The sequence below is a fragment of the Nannospalax galili genome, unplaced genomic scaffold (genome assembly GCF_000622305.1).
Source record: "Nannospalax galili isolate Female #2095 unplaced genomic scaffold, S.galili_v1.0 scaffold424, whole genome shotgun sequence".
Lineage (NCBI taxonomy): Eukaryota > Metazoa > Chordata > Mammalia > Rodentia > Spalacidae > Nannospalax > Nannospalax galili.
Genome location: NW_008352334.1, coordinates 1,885,951 through 1,910,454, shown reverse-complemented (window position 1 = coordinate 1,910,454; position 24,504 = coordinate 1,885,951). Strand labels below are relative to the sequence as shown.

General features: G+C 49.2%; 1 protein-coding gene across 4 annotated transcripts in view; it reads left to right on the top strand.

The window, feature by feature from the left end:
* The window catches only part of Fstl4 (follistatin like 4), a 458,219-nt gene that overhangs the window by 314,450 nt on the left and 119,265 nt on the right, over nucleotides 1-24,504 (top strand). For all 4 annotated transcript variants that reach the window (XM_029554200.1, XM_029554201.1, XM_029554198.1 and 1 more), the window contains 2 exons: nucleotides 9,487-9,680; nucleotides 14,965-15,088. In XM_029554200.1, coding sequence (XP_029410060.1) covers nucleotides 9,487-9,680; nucleotides 14,965-15,088 — 318 coding nt within the window. The remainder of the gene's footprint in view (nucleotides 1-9,486; nucleotides 9,681-14,964; nucleotides 15,089-24,504) is intronic.

Below are 24,504 nucleotides of genomic sequence, written 5' to 3'. Positions count from 1 at the left end.
CAGGCAAGTTCTACATGACAGAAAGGGGCAGGAGGCAGGCCATATTTCCTAAGCCTGTGGGCAGGTAACAGGGCCTGGTGAAGAACCCCATGACTGCCCCATGACTGCCACCTCTACAGTGACAATATTTACCCTGTCTTTGCTCTAGGACATTGTGTCAATAGACAAGACAGAAACAAACTCTTCAAGGCTTTAGTGGTTTAGGGGAAAAACAAGTGGCTCCATGGAGCTGGGCTTTAGCAAAAAGTCCAGTTTAAGGAAGGGACCTTTCACAAATAGATACCCAAGAGCAGTACCTTGCATGTGGCCTCTCTGGCAGGGACTGAGGAGTCAGTGCAGCTGGTCAGGGTGTGTGTGTTGGGAGATGCATCAAGACTGGCAATGTGAGTGGCTCCAGCGTGGGCCACAGACAAGCATAGATACCTCCATAGTGTGTTTGAGTTGAGATCACAGTGACTGATCCACTTAATAGTCCCAAAACACTGCTCTGGGTCACCAGCTGGCATGACTTTGGGAACATTGGTCTCTGTGGGTTTGGGGACTGTGAGGAGGCCATGCCATTTTGAGAATTCTGGAATTCCCAAAATTTTTTGACTCACTCGACACCATCCTCAGAACTACATCGTGTTAGCAAAAATGTATCCAAAAGACAAGCCCGTTGGTTTTGGCATTTATTGTTAATTGAATTTTCCCAGAAATGGCAGCTGAAAGATTGTTAATGTTCATGAATTTACATCAAGTTAAACATCTGTTCCTCTTAAGCTGAACTCCAGCAAAGTTGTGGCGCCTCATAAATTAGATCTGGGAGTCAAATACTTCTTGCTCTTTGCACAGCTTAGTGGCTTCAAAATAGACCTCAGAATGACACATGGCAGCCGAGGCTGGGATAACAGCCGTGTTCAGCAGGAATGTTGGTGCCAGACGGTTATACCAAGGTTTTGCTTTAGTGGTGAAGATTGTGCAATTGTCAGGGCAGAAAGCGGCATTACTAATCAGGCAGTGGGGCATGTGAGAACCAGTGATGCTGTTTCACAGGGAAGGAGGAGACTGCCCGTGGGAAGCCTGAGGGCAAGCAAGGGGCTGGGGTCCCAACCTGTCTCCCATGCTCCCTCTGGGGATGTCACCAGGGGCAGTTCTGAGAGGGTGAGCTCTGTTTCTGCTTGGAAGGAGCCAGGCCACTCTGTGAGATTAAAGATAGTGAGATTAAAGATAGCTGTAGTCCAGTGAGTGTGAACAGAAGGTGTGGGCCACTGCATGGTTTCTGAAGCAAGGGTCTGTATAGTGCTTGGGAAATACGGTCTACGCCCCACAGTGATTCCTTGAATATACCACCATCTTTAACCCAGCCCTTTCTTTTGCCTTCCCCCTCTCTATTGACTGCTTTTCCCATTGCTGTGACAAGAAGCCACTTCAGGGAAAAAGGGTGGATTTGGGCTCTGAGTTTGAGGGCACAGTGCATGGCGGCAGGGACGTGGAAGCAGGAGTGTGAGGTAGTGGGCCATGTGGTGTCTGCAGTCAGAAGCAGAGAGCAGATAGACAGGAAGTGGACCCACCCCCAATGACCCACTCCCTCCAGAGAAGCTCCACCTCCTAAATGTTCTACAACTTTCCAAACAGCTGAGACTAAAGTAATCAAAGCTATTATATTTAAACATAGGAGACTGTGGGGGACGCTTCACTTCCACATCACACTCCCCTATTCCTGAAAGAAATGTAGCCATTGGTGGCCGAGGAGCGCTTCCGAGATTCAGGACTGGCTGAGTCCTGCATCCTCTCTCCAGTATAGGGGTAAGAGGTCTCCTGAGTGCAGGGCTGCCTGGTGAGGGACAAGACAGACAGCAAGGGGCCCACGTGAGAGTCCCTACGTGCAAAGGGGCTCCCTGGAGGCTTATGAGGTCCGAGGGCTGCAGTTTTCATAGTGGCCTTAGGGTCGCCCTAAAGCCGCTCCAACCTCACGTTCTGCCTGAGGGTCTCTGGTGCAGCTTCTACTCATTTATTGAGCAGGGCCCAGGCAGGGGAGGAGGGCTTTCCTAATGTCATGCACTGCAAAATGCACCCTTAGTCCTCCTTACAGGTCTATCCAGGGCCTCCCTGGCCAGCCACAGTAAGAAAAGAGTAGAAACTTCCATCTGCCTCCTCTCCAGGTCACTTTCCAGGGAACTACCTTGTGCCCACCAGTGGAGACACCTCTGTGTGGCTGACCACCCTGCCCCCAGATGGGCCCCTGCCTGGCCATGCAGAGTTCACTCTGGGGCCAGCTATGCAAGTTTGGCTGCAAGGTGGGGGGGCTCTCTCACCAGGTGAGGAAGGGGCCACAACCCCTGGCAAGCCTGGCGAAGGTTGGCTACCCATGAGCGTGGTCACATGTACCACACTCAGCAGCGGTCCCTCTGCATCCACATTGCACCCAGGAAGCTGCCTCATGGATGGATGACAGTCCCCATCACTTCCAGATTTCCAGACCCCTCCCCCCATCACTGTGCTTGGGGCAGCAGGGTTGTCCCCTCTGGAGTAGAACTTTGACCGCTCTCCAAGCCCACCTGTTTCCCCCGTCTATGGAGGAGGCCAAGGTTTTAAAGTCAACAAATGTTTAAAGCTTAATTCGCATATGTTGGTGCTGGGCCAGGTGCTGGGTTTGTACTTGCAAACCAGACCAGTGTGGAGCTCACCGGCAAATGGAGCACCTGCCAGTCAGCAGAGGATGAATAAGTGGTGAATGGAAGGAAGGCGGGAGAAGGACGGTCGGTGAGGGGGCTCAGGGGCAGCAAGGGAGGAGGAGCCCAATTAGACCAAGCGTGTTGTGATGGAGAAGGAGGTGGGAGAAGGATGCAAAGGGCTTGAAGGAACAGCTTCAGCAAGGGAGGAAGAGGCAGCAGGAGACGGCCCATTTCCATGCAGGCATCTCAGAGCCTGGGTTTCTTACTGCCCATCTGTCTTACCCACGTTGTACCATGCTGTCCTCCCCTTGACCCTCCAACCCTACCCCACAAAGAGTAGACCTTCGCCTGCCACAGAATGGAGACAGTCCTTTTTAGGCACAGCCTGTCGGAGGCACAAGTGGCTGATAGAATATTCGCAGTGCCTCCCTTGTTTCCCTTTGTTTTGCAATAGCAAGTGTCCCTTTGATGGACACTTAATTCCGGAGGCAGCCAGCTCCTGGTTTCCTATCTCCCTTTGCTCAAAAATTAAATGCGGCTGAGGCTGCACTCCTGCTATGATCATCTCCCTTGGCATGGAGGGAGCGCGGCCAGAATGGGAGCACATTAGACTCTTCAAAGAGGGACAATTATTGAGGGACCCAGATTAATGAGGTGTCATGACAACTTAGCCAGATCTGCAACTGACCTTTCTCATGGAGAACGGGCTTGATAAATGTAGTTCATTACCAAGTTCTGACATGAAAGTAGGCTCACGCTTCAGGCTCCTCAGCAAGCTGATCAATATTTTATCTGCCAAAGCAGGCCTAGTCTGGGTGCGAGAGGAGCCTGGAGCTGTCTGGGAAGGCCCTACTTCATGGAGACCCTCGGCCAGCAAGAAAGTGACTTGGTCACCTTCTAACAGCTGATCCTAAGGCACTAAGAGGTCCCAAAGTAGGAATGGCCCTGGCTGGGGGAAGGGAAGGAAAAATCCAAGATGACTTCCCCATTCCAAGGACCCACATGCATGGAGTTAGTAGCTGTCACCTGTCCCAGGCACTCAGTGAGTCAAACATGAATGAGCCATGCCCCTCCTCACTTGGGGCACCTCAGGCCTGGATGGTCACATGCTTAGCAAAGCCCTCTCATACATTCTATTATGTCATGATCTTACAAGATGCTAAGATGCTGAGGGCCTCCCATCATCAAGGCTGGATGGTCTGTTGATTCCCTGGGCAGTGTTCCCTGTAGCCTTGGGATGACTGTCATTAGAGATGTTGGTATTAGTTAGATTCATTACGTTTCTCATTGCTGTGACAAAATATTTAACAAAAGCAACTTAAGGAAGGACAAGTTTGTTTTGGGTCGTGGTTTGAGGGACAGGCACGGAGACAGCTGGTCACATTGCATCTACAGTCAAGAAATAGAGAGAGATGAATTCTGGCCTTGGCTGGTTTCCTCCTTTGTTACTTTTTATTCAGTCCAGGACCCAAATTTGTGGGATGGTGCTGTCCCCATTCAGGGTGGGTCTTCCCTCCTCAGTTAAACCTCTTTAAAAAAAAACAGACAGACACCGACACCCCCACAGTCTATCTTTTAGGTAGTTCTAAATCCTGTCAGGTTGATAATAAAGGTAAATCATCACACAGGTAGACTTCAGCAGCCCATAACATTTTTATTCTGAATTTCCCCTAGGCTGGTCTCAAGAGGCCCTAAGTGGGCCTGAGAGGAAAGTGTGATACCCCAGCCTGTGCCACATACCCTCCAGGAATCTTCCCTCCCAGGAGTCAAGTGTACTGAAGCCCAGGATGGCACTGGTCTCTTCCCTAGAGATGTCAGAATGACTTAGCCCCTGGCCAACTGTGTGTTGACATCAGCTGTGGCTCTCCCCCTCCCCTCGAGGGCCATTGGCCACTGATCCACGAGGACAAAGGGAGCAGAAGCGACGAACGGGGTCAGGATGGCCAGTGAGCACTGACAGAAAAAAGCCCTTCCGGGGAGGCAGATTCAGTGATACAGCTCCAGATTTGGTGATACAGCTCCAGATTTGGTGATACAGCTCCAGATTCGGTGATACAGCTCCAGTTTATTCAGTGGGGGTCAGGGAAAATATAGTGTGGAGGCAGCAGCCAAAGCTTCAGCTGATAGGTGCTCATATATGCTTTATTTACATGCGGTAGGAGGATCCTATCAGCCGACTATGGGGCAATGCCTAATTATCATATAGAAAAAAACTGGGGGCAGTTTTATTGCAGGTAATTATGCCAAAGGTCATGTTCCAAATAAGGTCAGGCATCTGTGCTTGGTGGCACTTTCCAGGTAAGTCAGGCAGAGAGCAGGAGGTCCCCGCTGAGAAAGGGAGTCCTTCCATATATCGTGGAGTCCCTTAGAGCTATCCGGACATGGAGGACTACAACCCTAGCAGCAGGGTCCCCCAACAATCAGCCTCATCCAGGAAATAGATTATTGATGGTTGATTTATTTTGTTTTATTTTGGTTGGCTTTTCAAGTAGGGTCTTGCTTTGTAGTTATAGCTGGCCAGACACTGTACAACCAAGGGAGTCCTTCCATATATCGTGGAGTCCCTTAGAGCTATCCGGACATGGAGGACTACAACCCTAGCAGCAGGGTCCCCCAACAATCAGCCTCATCCAGGAAATAGATTATTGATGGTTGATTTATTTTGTTTTATTTTGGTTGGCTTTTCAAGTAGGGTCTTGCTTTGTAGTTATAGCTGGACAGACACTGTACAACCCAGGCTGGCCTCAGGCTTGTGGTGATCTTCCAGGTTCTGCCTTCTGAGTGCTGTGATCACAGGCATAAGTCACCATACTTGACTTGGTTTTATTATTTATTATTAATTCATGTATGTATCTTCATGTTTGTTTATCAGTACTCCTTTGATGGGCACATAGTTCTTTTAGTACATGGCGGTTAGAGGACAACTTTGTAAAGATGATTCTCTCCTACCTTTACATGGGTTCTGGGGATCAAACCCAGGTTGCTAGGTTTGCATGGAAAACACATGATAACAGCTAAATACATGTTCGTTCCAACAGCTTGGAACTAAAAGCAGGGTGGGGAGCCTCAAGTAATAGACCAGGCCTGAAGAATACAGACTTGTGCAGCCCCTGTGTGTCTGAGACAGTCTGTGTGGCCCCAATGTGAAAACAACAGTGTTGGGAACAAGGCGAACCTGTGAACCCTTCCTGGGAAGACAGCCATCCTGGGGGCCAAGCCTGCCTTGGGGAGGAAAGCTCACCCTGAGGCGGAACTGCAAGACATCAGAGTATGGTGTCAAGTATGACTGCAGGAAGAGAGGGTGGACAGCAGGCTGTCACATGATCACCTCCACAGGTGCAGAAATCCCTGTGCCAGTTCTTCCAGAGGGTGGAGGGCACTAGAACAGTTCAGTGACACTGGGCAGGAGTCATGATGTACATTTAGGTGGAGTTCTCCCTTGCAATTTATTTAAATCACAACCACTCTTGGTATAAAGAGGGATTTAAAACTCTCTGCTGGAAGTTGGGGATATAACTTTGCCTAATATGTGTAAGGCCCTGGGTTGGATCCCCAGTGCTGCTGAGGCTTGACCAGGGGAGATGCTCAGGAAAGGAACGACAAGAGTTGGGAATAGCAGGATGCCATACCTAAAGCCCTGCCCTGGTTCCTACACTTGCCTTTCAGACTCCTGAGCTGGACCAACTGCCCTCTGCTGCCTCAACATCTTCCATGTGCCTTTAAGAGACTCCCTCTAGCCACACTGGCTCCCTGATGCACTGTGTGTGTCCTTCCTGCACAATATGCTCTTCCCTCTGCCTCTTGCCACAGCATATCCTCACCTTGTATGTCTGGGATCTGAGCCTTGGCATAGCTTCCCTTTCTCAACCACAATCACTTCTTACAGGGAGATCTACCTTCAGGAGGGACCCTTAACACCTTCCCATGACCACATCACTGGCCCACGGAATGTCAGTACACACTAGTACAGAGATGGAAGGGACCTGACTGGGTCAGCATGGGACACTGACCATGGAGACTTGGGGCCCTTACCTGGACCTCCATTTTGACTTCTAGGCATATTACAGTTGCCAGAGTGGAAAAGCCAGAGACCATGTAAGCGCTCAGAAAAACTGCAAGATTTTTTTTTTTCAGATAAGGTCTCATGTATCCCAGGCTGAACTTGTTATGTAGGCAAGGATGATTTGAACTTCTGATCCTGCAGATTCTACCTTCAGATTTCCAGGATTATAGACATTCCACCTCTCCCAGTTGTATACAGTGCTGGGGCTCAAACCCAAGGTTTCATACATGTTAGGCAAGCTCTCTGCCAATTAAGTTACATCTTAATCCTAAGAACTGCAGAATTTGATGCATGGACAAAACCTGGGAAGTTGTCACAGCTCCCATATCCTTAACTCTACCCCAACAGACCAGCCTCATGGTTTCCCCCGTATTAGTATTGGAGGCCTTATCTCGCTGCAGACCCTTGGCACAGGACAGCAGAAGGCTCTAAGAAGCTTTAGAGAGGTTGTAGGACCAGTGAGCATGAGACCTCACTGCCATTCTGATCTCGCCTGGCCTAACCTCCAGGTAGCTGTGCTGTCACAGGCTCATTGCCAACCAGTAATTCTGAGGCAGCCTGAATGTCTGCTTTCCAGCAGCTGGGTACAGGTGCCTGTCCCCAGGGAAATGTGACAGTCCCTCCAGTGCTGGGCAGCGCAGAGCCTCCACCCCAATAGCTGCTCCTCTACTTCTACTCTGTCCCCCACTTCTCCATTTGCCAGTAACACATTTCTCCCTCTTTGGTGTGGGGTGATGGAGCAGACTCAGGCAAGACCATCCCTTTCCTTCCCCAAATTATAACTTTTTGAGGCCCAAGAAAAAAAATACAGCCACCAGGCATATCCTCAGAGGAAAGAATGGCTTTATCATGGGATGCAGCCAGAGTTCAACACTCCATAGCCAGGCAGGCTTAAAAGAACAGGGTGCTCCAGCTTGTGGGTCCCAGGAACTCCAAGGAATGGATTCCCTACCAGGCAAAAGAAGGACCCACAAGCAGGGGTGGGGGATGGGAGACAGCCAGAGACTCATAGGGAGTAGGCAAATAGATTTGATTATATTGAACACAGCCATTGATTTTTTTTTTCTAAATAAACATGCAGGAGGAAATAGTAATGGACGCTTGTTTCTGGTGGGAATCAATTAACCCCAAATTGGAAGAAAATCTAAAAACACAAATAAGTGCAAGAGAAAGTATTGGGGGGCCATCCATGCTCCTCCAGTAAGAGGGGGGAGGAGAAAAAACAGGCCACAGACCTTCCCCTCCCCCTTCCCACGAAATAGTAATGGACGCTTGTTTCTGGTGGGAATCAATTAACCCCAAATTGAAAGAAAATCTAAAAACACAAACAAGTGCAAGAGAAAGTATTGGGGGGCCATCCATGCTCCTCCAGTGAGAGGGGGGAGGAGAAAAAACAGGCCACAGACCTTCCCCGCCCCCTTCCCAGTGAGGTGCTTCTGTTGGTCTATGACTCTCCCAAACATGATCCCAAAATAACAAGTGGGACAGTAGCTACCTTCATAATAACCCCCTGTTATTTTGTTTCTCAGCTGAAAGCACTGAGGCCCCTTCCCCCAGGTTACGTAGCCCTGCAGCAGCAGATCTAGATCTTACAAACCCAGAGGCCCCCAAGCCCAAGTCTGTTCACTCACCAGCTCTGAGTGTTTCACCCAGTGCCTTCAGCTGGTCTTGGAATTCAGAGAAAGAGGACTTGACCCCAGAAAGCCCATACCCAGCGTGCCCACAGTCCATGTAGACTTAGAGGGTAGGGAACCCACAACAGCACCCCAAGATTCAATGAGGTCAGGCTGAGGAAGCACCTAGTCAGTCCCCCAGGAAGGTGGGAAGCAGGGTTGAGGAGCACTGCCCTGGGATGCGCCTCCAGCCCGTTTACTGGCTCTGCCCTGTGTGTGCCTTCAGCTGGTCTTGGAATTCAGAGAAAGAGGACTTGACCCCAGAGCCCATACCCAGCGTGCCCACAGTCCATGTAGACTTAGAGGGTAGGGAACCCACAACAGCACCCCAAGATTCAATGAGGTCAGGCTGAGGAAGTACCTAGTCAGTCCCCCAGGAAGGTGGGAAGCAGGGTTGAGGAGCGCTGCCCTGGGATGCGCCTCCAGCCCGTTTACTGGCTCTGCCCTGTGTAATGTTCCACCACAGCCCGTCACCAGCAAGATAAACTATGTCATGTCGCAGTGCATCACAGGCCTCATTTGCCAAAGCACCGTGCAATGCTGATGCCGTTCAGCAAGCACACCCGTGATAAAAGGCCTAAGAGTAATGGGCTTTGCACTCGGGTTTAATTTCCTAAAGCTTTGTTTTGTTTCTTGGTCATGGATTTGTGTACACATGCTTGTTTTCAAATAACCCGACTCTGGGAGTATACCTAATTACCTTAAGCAGGGCTTATTAGTCCTGTTAACTAAAACTCCCTAATCTATGAGGCCAAGTATTCAAAAGCAGCCTTTAAAATAGGATTAAGACAAAAAGGGAACAGTTACAGAATGGAATTAGGGCCAGCTCTCCTAACACCACTGTGGAGTTACCTCTGAATTCTGTTGTAAGAATTCCCCCGCTCCACATGGTTCATATAGGTGTGCACTAAATATTGGTAGGCTGGGTGGGTGGACAGGTGGACAAATAAGTGTCCTCTACAGTGCACTGTTTACCGCACACAAGAAACGCCCAGTGTCTGCTTGTGAGTGAGAAGGGTGGACGAATGGAACAATGGATGGAGCGACTCTAAGACCAAGGGCTGCACTTGCTGTAACAAGCTGTCTTTTCCAGGTGACATGTGCACCATGGCTGGCTACGCTCGCCTCAAGAATGTCCTCCTAGCACTTCAGAGCCGCAGGCAGCCGCTCCAAGAAGGAGACAACAGGCAGGACCTCGCCTCCCAGAAACGCCTCTTGGTGGAGTGCCTGTTTAAGGACTTGGATACCGATGGCAACGGCCACCTCAGCAGCTCAGAACTGGCTCAGGTGGGTATATGGATGGCATCCAGAGAAAATTGAGTTGTGAAGGGAACCTGTTTTCCACCGGCCCATATGGAGAAGAGATGTAGGGGATCATGGGGGAAGAGGGACAGGTGTTTATAAGTGTCTCTGATGCAAGTGCCCCCCCCCCACGACGGCCAACCTGCGCCTAGAACGGCAGAAAAAGCCTTGAACACAAAATTCTGTTTCTTCCTGCTGCCCGTTTCCTTCGCTTGTGTTTACAAACCAGCTTTGACACCCTCAGCTCACGGGCGAAGCCTCTCTCAGAAAGGCTGCCTGTTAGTGTTTTCCTCAGGAAAGCAGTCTCCTGCTCTTCCAGCCTGTCACTTTCCTCAGTAGAAAATCAAAGAGAAACAGTTCTTGTTTCCAGCAAGTGTCTTTGGCGTGCTAACCTGGGGGTCCCCAAAGCCCCTTCCCAGGGGCAGCACTGTTCTTTCACATACAAATACCAATGAACCGGTGCCCCCCACCCCCCACACACAGCCATCTTGCTTTGTGGGAAGCCCTGTGTCCACCCCCATGGTGAGAAAGCCCATGGATCCAACCCTGAGGCTTGCCGCTTCCCCAAAAGCTGCAGGTTAGAGCACAGCACACAGATCCTGTGGCCCAGCTACAAGGAGGTACTAAGGTAGTTTGTGTCTACAACACACAAAAAGGCAAGGAAAAGCAATGTCCCTCGCTGGGGCCATGGCCACAGCCAGCTGCAAGAGGAGTGCTTGTAGGGTCCTGGTGGCCGGAAGGCTGGCAGGGGCCAGTGGGGCTGCGTTGCTGTTCCTGTTCCTGCTCTGCCGGTTTGTTTCTGGGCCCATCCAAACGCAGAAATAAGCAAGGAAATGGGTTTGGCTTCTTCAGGCAATGTGGTCTGTGGAGGCAGCTCTGCCCCAGAGACTGGAACGGTCACCCAGAGAACAAGCGTCAGGGATGAGTCCCAACTTTTGAGGCCAACTGGAGAAAATCTTAACCATGTCATAGGGATGAGATGATGGCCAGGAGGCTGGGGGGATGGCTCAGAGGGTAAAGCACTTGCTGTACAAGTAGGAATACTAGATTTTAGAGTCCCAGAATCCCGGAATAGAGAGATGGCTCAGCAATTAAGAACGCTGGTTGTTCTTGCAGAAGACCCGGGTTCGAATCCCAGCACCCACATGGCAGCTAACAACTGTCCATAACTGCAGTCCTAGGGGATCCGACATCCTCTTCTGTCCTCTACAGGCATCGCACAACACAGTGCACTTACCTACATGCACGCAGTACACGCATACACATAAAATAAAAATAATAAATAAAATTTTTTTTCAAAGTTTTAGAGTCCCAGAATCCAGGTAAAAGCCCAGAGCAAGCTCTAGGCTCAGTGAGAGAACCCACTTCAATAAAGTCAAGGAAGGCCTACACATACCCCCACATGAACATGTTTCACATACACATACATGTACACACCACACACATACACACAATGCCAGCCAGGTCATTGGGCAGGCTGGTTGCCTGTGATGGATAATTAGCGCCTTTAAACATACAGCAACTAAAAATGCAGACTTCTGAAGTCAACTGTGGCTCCCAGCGTTCATGAGCTGGAGGGGCCTCCATTTCTTAGCCATGAACCTTACAGGGTCATCACAAGAGTTAAAGGTACTATGACAGTGAGACACATGATGTGCTTAGCATTCTGCCTGGCACATGGGGGCGGGGGGAGGTTCTCAGCAGGTGACAGCAGTCAGTAGCATCATCGTCATCACCTTTGTCATCAGTACCCCCACCATTTCACCTTTCAGAATTTTCTATTGTAAGGTCCCTGGTGCCAACCTTGTCTCCTGGAAAGAGATTTCACACAGTTCTGACTTGTAAGTTCACCTTTCAGGACAGACAGACAGACCTGAGGTCAGTGATGCATGACCAGGACTGTTTAGTTATGCATACTGCTTGCCCTCCTGTAAACCTAAGCCACCTGTTAGGACCCTCAAGAAGAATGATGTTGGGGGGCGCTGTCACTGGACCCCCTTTTCCTCTTCCTAGTGTGGTCACATTGATTCACGTTTTTTTCTGCTTTCACTGTTGTCTGTTTAATCGGCCTATTGGGAGCACGTGGCCCATAATGTTAAGGTGCCAGGGTCCAGGCTCTGGTGCAGATAACTCCCATAGCATCCCAGGTTGTGTTCATGACTAGGATGCAGTGGAACTCTGGTGAAACCCAGATGGAGCAACATGCAGGCACTTACCCTCCTCATAGCTCCCACAGCCATGGTCCTCTCAAGGTCTGTGGAGACAGCAAGTGCCCACAAAACCCAAGCAGCCAAAGGAAGCTCTGGAACACAGGCTGCCATCTGTTGGGATCTCCACTCCAGCCAGTTCCCAGCATGCTTTCAGGGAGTGGGTTGGAAATCTCAGGTGACTCCGCTCACTGCACAAACCCATGCATCCCAGGAGGTCGGAAGCCCGCAGCCTCCTTGGTATCTGCCCTGCCAACACATCACCACTACCATCAGCATTCAGGCCTCAGCTCTAGCTAAGACCCCAAGGGAAAGAGCTAGGAACACTAATGTGAACACTAATGTGTGGGAGCTGAAGAGATGGTCAGTGGTTAAGAGCACTGGCTGCTCTTGCAGAAGACCCAGGTTTGAATCCCAGCACCTACATGGTGGCTAACAACCATCCATAACTTCAGTTCCAGGAGATCCAATGCCCTCTTCTGACCTCCAGGGGCACTGCATGGCACAGGTGCACTTACATATATCCAGGCAGCATACTCATACACGTAAATAAAAATAATAAAGTGTTTAAAAGATGCAAAGGAAATCTCAGAAGAAAAGAAGTTATTTTACTTTATTTGGTGGGGGGAGGGTTTCCCAGAACTCTTCTAGGAAAACCCAGAGGTCCTGTTAGTTATGGCTACCTGCGGGAACACACCTCAACTGTCATTTCTCATGCCACAGACTGAGCAGGGAGCATGGGGTGGGCAAGTGATGTCAGCCTGCCCTAGGCAGAGGCAGCTGAAGACGTCTGGCACCCAGCCCCATGTGGGTCCTAGGTAGCTGTGAGGTTAGAAGAACCTTCTCAGCTTCATTGTTCTAACCTGGCAGAGACGGGGCCTGAGGCACCTGAAGCCATTAAGAAGCATGGTAATTGGACTATGATTTCCTCTTTAAAATTTAATATATTTAAAGTCCATCTCATAAACCTGCCAACTGGAGCCCAGCTAACATGGGCCTTTCCTTGACACTGAATCAGAGGCGCTAGAGGGAAAAACTTGTGGGTCCTGTGAAAAGTTCATCAATTTCCAATGCAGAAATAGACAAAGGGAAGTTTCCATCTTTGGAAAATTGATCTGAGGCCTTATAGTTGATCTCTCTTTTATCAAACATTCTCACTTGCTGGGCAAAGGGTCATTTTTTTAATATCACATTAAATTGCCTTTAATGCAGCAGGCCAAGCTGAGAATGTTAAACAAAGAGAAAATGCCTCTACCTTACCCTCCCCCCACCAAACAAAATAACATCTTTTCTTCTCAGATTTCTTTCACAACATCTTTTCAATATTTTATTTATTATTTTTATTTATGTGTATGAGTGTGCTGCCTGTATGTATGTAAGTGCACCCATGTCATGCAATGCCCATGGAGGTCAGAAGGGGCATTCGACCCCCTGGAACCAAAGTTACAAATGCTTGTTAGCTGCCATGTAGGTGCTGGGATTCAAACCTGGGTCCTGTGCAAGAGCAGCCGTGCTCTCAACCACTGAGCATCTCTTCAGCTCCCACAGCTTCTTTTTTGTGAGACCTCCGGTTCTTTGTACTCCAGTCTCTGACTCTACCCAAGTGAGGGTGCCAGGAATTTCTACCCAAATGAGCTTTAATATGTGGCTGACCATGCTGGTTCTGTGTCCTGCAGGCCATACCACAACCAGAGAGGAATCCACAAGTCCCACCAACAGCCCCTATGCCAGGATCCTAAGGGGAGGTGTATTTGTGACCCCAAAAGATCATGAAAAGGAGTGGGCTCAGGTCTTCTAGTGTGAGAGCCCCCCTCCCCCCACAGGTTCACATATTTGAACACTTGATCCCTAGCAGGTGGCACTGTTAGGGAAGATTGTGGAACATTTAGGAAGTAGAATCTTGCTGGAGGAAATGGATCATTGGAGGTGGGCCATGAAGTTTAATAGCCTGGTCCCACTTCCTGTTCACTCTGCTTCCTGAGTGTGACTACAAAGTGGAAACCAGCCTGCTCCTGCCATCAACCTTCCCTACTGCTGCCGAGCCTCCCCCACCATGATGGACTGTATCCCTCTGGAACTGTAAGACGAAATAAACCCCTTACCCCTTAAGTTGCTTTTGTCAAGGTATTTTTATTACAGTGACAGTTAAGTAACTAAGACAAGTCTGGTCATTAGGAGTCAGCTGCTACTTTCTGGGGATGTGCTATGGCTAACAAGCTCTCTAATAGTGCTAAGGACTGGTGAGTGGGTGGATGGGTGGGTGCAGTGATGAAAAACAGCATGCTGGTTGGTTCCTTCATTGATGAGATGAAATACTTGAGTATAAGCTACTTAAGAGAGGAAGAGTATCTTTGGAGCTTACAGTTTAAGGGGACGCACACAGTCCATCATGGTGGAAAATACGTGGTAACAGGAGCCTGAGGCAGCAGGCCACATTGTGTCATCAGTCAGGAAGCAGAGAGAGATGCATCCTGTCTGTTTTCTCCTTTTATTCAGTCTGGGCTCCCAGTCCATGTTTAGGGTGGGTCTTCCATCCTCATTTAAACCTCTGGGAGCACACTCATAGACATATCCAGAGATGTGTCTCCCAGGTGATTGCAAACCAATTAAACTGACTGAAAATTAACCATCACCAACAGTGACCACCAGCTCTTCACAGCAGGACCTGGGTTCCCACCCTGAGGTCAGCCACTGTCTGCTGGCTTCATGTGTTTGGGCCCTTGTCTCATCTGTTTCCACATCACCAACACAAAGTAGCAGACCAGTGACCCCAGAGATTCTCCCCAGTTTAGACGGTCTGGGTCTTTCTGCTAGTTGGGGAGACCACAGACCTGTGCTCTTGGCCATACTCTGCCCCAACCACTGAGTAACCCTCTCTTGAGCCTCAGTTTCCCTATCTATAAAATGAAGGGTTCAGACTAGACAAAACCAAAGATCCCTTGGTGTCCCCCAAGGCCTGTGGTGCTTCCCTGGAGTCCTCACTAAACTGGAGGCATTTTCCAGCAACATCCATGATGCCAAGCTCACTGGTAACTCTGGCCTCATCCCTCCTCACCCCACAGCACGTACTAAAGGAACAAGACCTAGATGGGGACCTTCGGGGATGCTCACCAGGTGACCTCCTCCAGTTTGATGACTACAACAGTGATGGCTCCCTGACCCTCCGAGAGTTCTACACGGCCTTCCGTAAGTAGGGCCCAAAACAGGGCCTGTGGGAATGGTTTCCTCAGAGGTGTCTGTGCCTCGGTGGTGGTGGTCCTGGAGTCTGGCCTCAGTGGTCCCCAGGAGGATTTGTCATACAAGTGACAGAAGCCAACATTGTTTTGTGCAAACCTGAGCTGGAGAAAAGGTCAATTGACCAACTGTCTGGAAAATTATGTTTACTTGTGGTCATCCATCACCTCTGGCTCTTTTAATCTTTCTGATTATTGTCTTCCACAATAATCCCTGATCCTTGGGAGGCAGAAGTTTGATATAAGTGACAAGCATTCTGTTGCCTCTTGTTCTCCGTGCATTGACCAGTTGTGGGCTTCTTCATTAATCACCATCTGCTGCATAAGGAACCTTCTAGTAAGAGTTGAGAGGTGCATTAATCTATGGGTATAATAAGCCATTGGGAGTCAGTTTAATACTATATCTTTTTATCAGAAAACTAGTATTAGGCTCTCCCTGATCCCCTGTGACGTGTCTAGCCTCAGGTTCCCAGGCCAGATATCAATGTCAGATACGGGTTTCATCCTGTGAAGTGGATCTTAAATCCAACTAGAAAGTGGTTGGTTACTCCTATAATATCTGTGCCACTATTGCACTGGAGGGCATATTTTGCCAGGTCACTTGTACTTTGCAGGATTCACAGCCTGGTAAGATTGATGATTTTTTTTTTTCTTCAGATAGCATGCCTAGCACCTTCCAGCACTATGAAAGCTAGTCAGTGGAGCTGAGGTTCTGAAGTCAGCACCAGCTTGAGGTGGATTGAGAAGCCCTTGACTTTTCAATAAAGGTTTTCCCCATTGATGGAGGCCTTTGGAGCTGTGGCTACGAGTGGAACTGTGGGGAAAATTCTGTGACTGCATGTTATATGACTGTTCTTGGAGAAACTTGAAGAAATACCTATTCACCCAGATAGGGCATCAATGGCAAACCAAAGAAATGATCCATTTAAGTCCAGCTTAGTGAAATAATGAGTTATCAAGGATATTTACAGAGCAAGGGTGAGAGGTTATTTTCAGGAGCCTCAAAGGCAGCTGTGTCACTGAAAAGCCCACCATGCAACAACTCTCCTGCAGGACTTACAGGCAGCTCACTTGGTTGGAGAGCCTCCTCTGCTCAGTAACTGCTGTTGCTTATATAAACCTTAAGGAGGGGCCTTGTGAATCCTGTAAATTTCTCAGAGTCTTGTAAGTTTCATTTATTTCCTAAGTCTTGGGAGCCTCCCTCCCACTTCCAGATGAGAATGTCTCAATTCAGAGGAAACTACTATTCAACACTGAACATAGAGGGAACAGGTTTTAGGGCTGCCCTCAGAGCCCTGAATCCATTGGAGAATCCTGCTTGGAGGTAGAGCTTGCAGGAGGTACCTGGAGCATGGCCAGGCAGGACCCAGGGTCAGTCACTATCAAAAGGCCTCGGGTACAGAGTGCATGTTCAGGAGAAGCAAGGGAATCCCAGAGAAAAAGACTGCTAGTGTTCCTATGACAACGGAGGGGTTCTCTGGGTGGCTCCCCTTGGGTTCCCTGGGCCACACCACACCTGGAGGTGATATCTCAAGGACCCTGACTTGGCCCTGAGGCAACCTGCTAAGAGATTCCATCAAACTAACCATAGTTGGCAGGGATACATGAGCACTATCCTCATAGAAGACCACTGAGACCAGCACTGAGGCTCAGAGGGCAGCTAGGTACTGGGCCCATATAGAGACCTGAGGAATATTCCTTACCCCAAAGAGGTAAAGCCCTTTTCTATTCAAGGGTACTACACCTGTGCTTAGAGCAGGTAGTACATGCACCTGTGTACACTCCCTCAGGGTCACAGCACCTAACACAAAGGCCTTGGCCTTGGAGAAGCAGTGTGAGCCCCCAAGAACACTGAATATCCTAAGCCACAGAGTTTAGGATCCTTCCTTCTCTACAGTCCTTGCCTGGAATTTCATCTTTCAAGAAGGTATTCCTGCTTCGTATTGACATTTCTTTGAACTGTGGTTATTCCAGATATTTATAAAACCTGAGAGGCAGTTTTCAGGATTTGCTACAAAAGGTGTGGGGGCTCTTGTAGCAAATGGACGGCCTACTTGGGTGGCACTAGGGAGACTAGCAAGTGATTCTTCTCCACAGGAGGTGCCCACATGTTTGATTAGATTCTGTGAGGAATGCTTTCCAGTTCACAGTATCCTCATTACCCGGGGCCACCATCCAACCATGATTACAGGGGCCTTACTTGACATAATATGTTTATGTTTGTCTCTAACCTCCTCCTCCCTACTCACTGGTAAAACCCATATCTGCTGGTACTCATTCATAATAAAGTGTGAATGAATTGTAGGCTTATCTTGCTGCTAGAAGTACCTGCTTGTTGGATCAGGAGATTATTCTCAGAAATAAATATCTGTATTATAGAAAGTTTGGAAGTCCACTTTGCTGGACCTGGATCCTCAAAACTTATGATTAAATGATCAGGAATTTTGCAAGCACAGTGTTGAACAGTTGGTGGCTTGAAATCGATTGTGAGAATCTTGACACTCAGAAATCTGACCATGTAAAGGGGGCGGTGCTGTTCTTCTCCAGAGCCAGATGTCAAGTGTTGATCTGAACATCAGGAGAGACCCTCCCTATTGACCTCAGTGCCTGGTTCATCACTAGTCTTTCCTTCCCCTTCCCCAGAGTGAGGTCCCCTGATGAGACTGGTACCAAAGAATGTGGATGAAAATAGGAAGATCAGCCAGGAGGGATTATGGCAAGGTTTGTTCCCCAAGCCAGGAGATGGCATGTTTGCTGGGGACAGCAGTAATGTGTTCCAGAAATACTACCTGGACTCCAGCTCCTCTGTAAAGGAAGGGATGAAGGAAGAGGTCAGTGTATATTAGGAGCCAGAGGCTGGACTTCAGGAACATAGGGGACAACCTAAGTGATGGTTTAGATTGATCATCAACTTGACAGGATCTAAAATCACCTTGAAGACAAATATCTGGGCATGTCTAGGTTAGTTGAGGTGGGAAGACCCCACCTAAATGTGGGTCCCACCCTTCCACGAATTGGGATCCTAAGCACCAGGATTCATTCATTCTCTCTCTCTCTCTCTCTCTCTCTCTCTCTCTCTCTCTCTCTCTCGTAATGTCCTCGGGACTAAAGAGATGACTCAGTGGTTAAGATCATTGACTGCTCTTACAGAGGACCCAGGTCCCTCTCCCCTCTCCCCTCTCTCTTCTCTCTCTCCTCCCCTGACATGATAAACTGTGTCATAGTTTGTTCTCTGTTGCTGTGACAAAGACCATGACCAAAAGTAACTTAAGGGAAAAAAGGTTTATTCCAGCTTACAAGTTAGTCAAAGATCAAGGGAAGCCGGGGCAGGAACCTGGAGGCCGGAACGGAAACAGAGATCAAGGGGGAGCGCTGCCTCCTGGCTTCTTCTCTGCCTTTCTTACACAGCCCAGAACGGCCTGCATAGGTACCACCCACAGTGGGCTGGGCCCTCTTAGATCAATTATTAATTGAGAACATGGTCATAGGTCCATGTGATAGAAGCAATTCCTGAATTGAGATTACTTCTTCCTAGGTTTGTCAGGCTGATGCAAACTAACCAGCACAGACTCTATCCCCTCAAACCATGAGCCGAAAGAAACACTTCCTCCTTTAAGTTGCTTTTGCCGGGTGTTTTATCACAGTAATGAGAGAAGTAATTAACAAAACTAGGCGTCACCATTCACATAGCCCACGATGGCATCATGAAACAGAGATTGGTGCTGCCTGGGCACATCCTTGATCCTGGTGCAATAGCAGCCTCTGGACCTCTTCCTGGGAATGGATCTGGAGCCAAACAATAAGCGCTTGGCTTTGCTCCCAAGGGAACGCAAGCATCTCTACCACCCATGATGTCAGAGAGATGGCTTCCCTGATGAAGGTCAATATAAACATGAGCCACCATGGAAAAGGCGCACGTCATCCCTTCTCCTCCAGCCACGGGCCTCCAGCAGGCCACCCCGATGTCTGCTCCCTTCATTCCTGGATTATTATTTGAAAAGCTTTATAATCATCATTTTTAAAGCAAATTAGATTCTGCCATCACCTTGGACTTGTTTTGAACTGAGCAACAAAACCATTCATCACAGCCCAACCCAAGTAATAAATATGCAATAAAATGTAAACTCACAGCCATTAAGGAAGCTACAAAATGAGTTAACCCAGCTATAAAGGCCTGATATGCGGCCTCTTGGAGCGCCCTGGGATCAATGGTTTTTTAAAGTTATAGGAACTCTGTGCTAAATTCCCAGAGCTGTAGGAACAGATATATGGTTGGGTGAATTTTAAATGAGTCATTGAAATGAGACATAAGGTACAACTTATCACCTAAGTCGATGGGCATTAAAGAAACCTCACTAAAACCCACAAAGTCGTAGCTCCCATATCTTAGCAACAGCATATTGGATTTAATTTTAACAGCTGGAGTTGATGGGCTGGCAGAAGTTAAGACTTTGGAATTTAATTTTCTAGCTTCTATTTTGTCAGCTTCCTGGGTGCAAGGCAGGGTAGGGGCTGTGAGGTGGCAAAGCCCCCTAGCATTCTGAAGCAGACTCAGTTGCTCTATTACAGGATGATGGGTCTGTCAGGGGGATTGTCCTACAGAAGTGACTTGTGTTGATAAGTTCGGAGGTGGGATGGAGAAGGAGGCTTCTAAGTTATGTCTTCTGTGCAATTGTCCTGGCCCTCACTGTGTTGTAGAGCACAGCTAGCTAAAGGCTAGGTAAGGAGTTCCAAGGCTACCAGCTGCCCTGCTCAACTGAGCTGGTTCATGCTGAGATTGCACCTCTCTCCTGACTTTAGCAAATAGGTGACCCATAATCCAGGAAGGGAGCATAGAGCGGGTATGGTAGCCATGGGAACCAGATCCATCTCTTTGAGTGTGTGTGTGTGTGTGTGTGTGTGTGTGTGTGTGTGTACACAGGTGTGTGTGTACAGATGTGTGTGTACATGTGTGAGGAGCCAGAGGACAGCCTCACGTGGGGTTCCTCAGGCACTGTCCACCTTGGCTTTTGAGAGGACCTCTCACTACCCTGGAACTTATCAAGTAGGTCAGCCTAGTTGCACAGAAAGTTCCGGGAATCTGTCCATCTGCCTCCCCAGCACTGGACTAGGATTACAAGCATGTGCCAAGCATGACCAACCTTTTTTTTTTAAGTAGATTATGGAAATCAAACTTAGGTCCCCATGTTTGCAAAGCAAGCATTTTACCAACTGAGTCCTCTCCCCAGCCCCCATGTCTATCTCTTCCTAACCATCAGGCAGAGTTAATATTTCCATCCCAGTCACCCGTCTCTTAAGGTGACAGGAATGACAGATGAAGGAAGGCGGCCTCCCTGTCTCGCTCCATCTATCAACTAAACATTGTCCTCAAGTTGCTTTTGACATTGCAGATCAAAGGCAGGTCTGGGAACCAAAGGCACAGAGTCCTCTCCATGTGTGTCCTCTACTCCCCCTCCTCCCTACCCCCACAGCCACCTGTCCCTGCTGTGGCAGAGACCCAGGCTCCTGGGTCGCTAGTAAGCAAGATGCAAGCTGGTCCTGCCTGTTCATCATAGCCAACTAATCTAAAAGTCACTCGCCTAAAAAGCTTCTCAGTTATGTGTGTTTTCACACTTTCTGAATGCTTGGGTTGGGATCATGGGGGAAAAAAAAAAAACATGTGGCTTAAATGAGGATTCTTTTTCCTCTCTTTAAATTCATTATCAGTTTCTTCTGCTTTTTAGAAAGATATGTGTCCTTTTAATTAGTCCTATGAGGGCAAGCCCAGAAAATGTATAGGATGTTTGAGCAGCAGGTGAGTTTCACAGGGTAGCATTCCACCTCAGCAGGAACTGTGGGGCACTGACAGGGGGCACTGAGAGGGCAGGCGTCAGACCCCTGCTTCCCTTTGTCATTTGGGAGCTCCAGGCATGCAGAAAGGGAAAGGGTGTGTTGATGTCATTAGTACGCCACTCCTACAGACCGGGTGAGTGAATCAGATGGACCATTTACTTGGTGACGTTACAGACGTTTTCCACCATCTTTGCTGCAAAGTCAATGGTAGGCACTGCCTGGCTGCCCACATCCTTATCCCCTGGTACCAGTAATGGGTACCAGCATCCCAGACTTCCATACGCAGACCTCGTCATACTCTACTGATGACAAGACGGGGAGTAGGCCAGCTGCAAGCATCCTCACTGACCACTTCTCTCTGGCTCTTTACCCACACAGTATGAGTTTGACTGCAAGTGTAGACAGATCCTGCTTCATCCTCTTCATTCAGTTGTAGGTGTGGGGTAGTGATCTGTGAGGCCAGGCTGGAGGACTGAGTTCAGTCAGTGTACCACCTTAGGGTCTATATTTGTCAACATCGCTATACTTGGTAAGGAGCTCTTAATACTCCAGTTGTAGAGACACTTAGCATTTAACATGTACCAGCATGTTCACTTTACAGGTGACGAGACTGAAACTCATGAAGTTAAAGTAGGCAGCATGAAGTCACACAGCCAGCAGGTAGCAGAATCAGGACTGCACATGAGAAGGACAAGCCATGCCTCCACCCCTCCGGGTGCTAAAAGGCCTGGACTTGTCTCTACCTAGTAGCAAGTCTGTGGCCTGGTGGATGAGAGTATGGAGCCCAGAGTCTGAGTAAGATGGGGTTTTGAACACTTCTGCCCCTGCCTAGTTTAGTGACTCCCACCAGCTCTATGTCAGAAGTGAAGCTGGTTCCAAGTTCCCCATCTGTAAAACAAATTTAAGAACCACCAATATAGGGAGCTGGAGCAATGGCTCAGTGGTTAAGAGAGCTTGCTGCTCTTCCAGAAGACCTGAATTCTGTTCCTAGTACCTATGCCAGGTGCCTCACAACCACCTGTAACTCCACCTCCAGAAAATGAGATACCTTTAGCCTCCGTGGGCACATGCACGCGCACACACACACACACAACACACACACCACACACACACACACACACACACACACACACACAAAATAATAAATTTTTCAAAAGATCCACCAGTACATTATTCAGGACTTTGTGAGATTTATATAAAGTGATCACATGGTACTTTACATATAGTGTTATGTACATGTAAACCAAGTCAGTGTTAGACATGGTGAGGTGACAATGAAGATTCCTGGGTGTCCCATAGCTCTCCCTTCCATCCTGAGTTCTACATCATGCTGTCCTTGTCCCCCTCTGCCTAGACCACAGACTCTGTGGGGTCAGGATTTATATTGCTCAGCAGGCTCTTTGACCTCACATTGGTGTGGTACCCAGGAAGCCCAGAGGAAGCCCTCAGGAGTACTGCCCTGCTGGCAGGAAGGACATGGAGAAGAACACTTGGCAAGCAAGTATGCAGTCATGATGTGACTGTCACCCAGGGGGCCTTTGCCTGTCTCCAGGGGAGCTCAGCACAGCGGGGTCAGAAGAAGAGCCTTGTGGGGTCAGGATCACTACTGTGCCCTTGGAATATAGGAGCGAAATGGAGGGAACACCAGTCAAGCTGGAGCGGACCAGCAAAGGCACGCGTGTGACATATGACGTGTGACAGCTTCTGAGGCCCAGACTTCCCCAACTAGCTGAGTGGGGCCTGGGGTATATGTGTGTGTAGGAGAACCTGCTTCCCTCATGGGCTAATGATGTCTTAATGAAACAAAAGTGGCCCACTCCAGAAGCCTACTCTCAGCCCTTGCCCCAGAGCTACTAATTGGCCACTGAGCCCTCCTCAGGATAAGTGGGCCGGCCATTGGACTGCCTGCCCATAGCTTAATCACCCTCCCTCCACAACTGCAAGAGGAGGGAATCCTGCTGGATACTTCTTTCTGCCCTACCATGTCTGCTAGCCCACAGCCAGGTCCCCAAGGAGACGGTAGACCCCGACGCCTGCCACCACACCAGGAAGTCTGCACACCTCAGGATGTTACTCACAAGCAGAAAAGATGGGGTTATGTTTCCTCTGTGCTCAGTTCCATGGCACCTGACAGAAACTGCATGGCACCAGTCCCATCCCCAGGAGCCCACAGACACCTCCCACCCTAAGGCATGTTGCAAAAATGATGAATATACTGTACCTCCAAGGGCACAGTAGTGATCCTGATCCCACGGCTCTTCTTCTGGCCTGCTGTGTGTAGGCTCAGAGCTCTGCTACAGTGTGTCCAAAAAAAATCTGGGACCTGGCAGGCTGGCCATAGGCCTCTTGAGCAAAAACATGAAGCAAGAGACTCAAGCTTCCTGGTTGGGTAGGTGCAGAAGTGTGCAAGGAAGACCATTGGAGGAGAGTCTTCCCAGGAGCCAGTGGACACCAAGGGTCCCTGAGAATTGGGAGAGCACCTGGGCAGGGACCCATGGTCTTCTGTAGTCAGACATCTCTGGTGTGGGGTGACCACACAAGAGACAGGCTTCCAGGTGTCTGAGGAACCTGCCCAGGACAGGAAGGGTGCACATAAGCAGACCTTCAGGAATTGAGATGGTGTCTTGAGTTCTGTTCCTGGTGCTCCAATAATATACTTGGACCGAAGTAACTTACGGGAGAGAGGGTTTATTTTGGCTCCCAGTTCCAAGGTTCAGCTCACCATGGAGGAGAAAGTCACAGTAGCAGGAGCCTAAGGGAGCTGGTCGCATTGCACCCACAACAGACAGACAGGTGAATGCTAGTGTTCCGTCCACTTTCTCCATTTGATACAGTCCAGGATCCTCGCCAATGGGTGAGTCTTCCAACCTTAGTTATACAATCAGAATAATGCATGCCCAGAGGCCCATCTCCCAGAGATTTTTAGTTTCTGTCAAGTTGACAACACTAGCCATCACGGATAGGAAAGATTTAGAAAGAGGAAAACTAAAGCAGATGGGGTAATGTTGAATATCGACAAAATCTACTCCCTGGCAAGGGCCTGGCGAGGACACAGCTGTGAGCAAGACCAGGCCCCTTCCTGAAAGACTGAGCAGAAAGGCAATTGGGGAGCCAAAAGACACCAAAATAAACAAAGTAGACACCGAAACACTGTCTATGCTGAGAGCAGCAAGGGACACAGGAGCGGAGATTCATCCGAACAAGGAAGTGACTGTGGCTTTACTCAAGGCCTCCAGGAGCAGATGCTCTGGGGTCTGAACTCTGCCCTCCCAGGCCTGCCCTCGCTAGACGGAGGCAGAAGTAGAGCCCAGGGCGTGCACACTCCTCCACAGCCCCCTGCACTGGAGAACCTATTGGTGGCCCCTTGGCAGGTGTCAATGAGTGATTTACCCCATGGAGAGCTGGGGTGGTGGGAAGGGGCTCCCAGTCGATGCATTAGGGCACTGGGTGGGACGTTCTGCCCTCTGTCAGGATGCACTGATTCTGAGAGAGAACTGGTGTTTGCTGTTAGCCCCTCTTTGCCACCTGCCGCCGCCT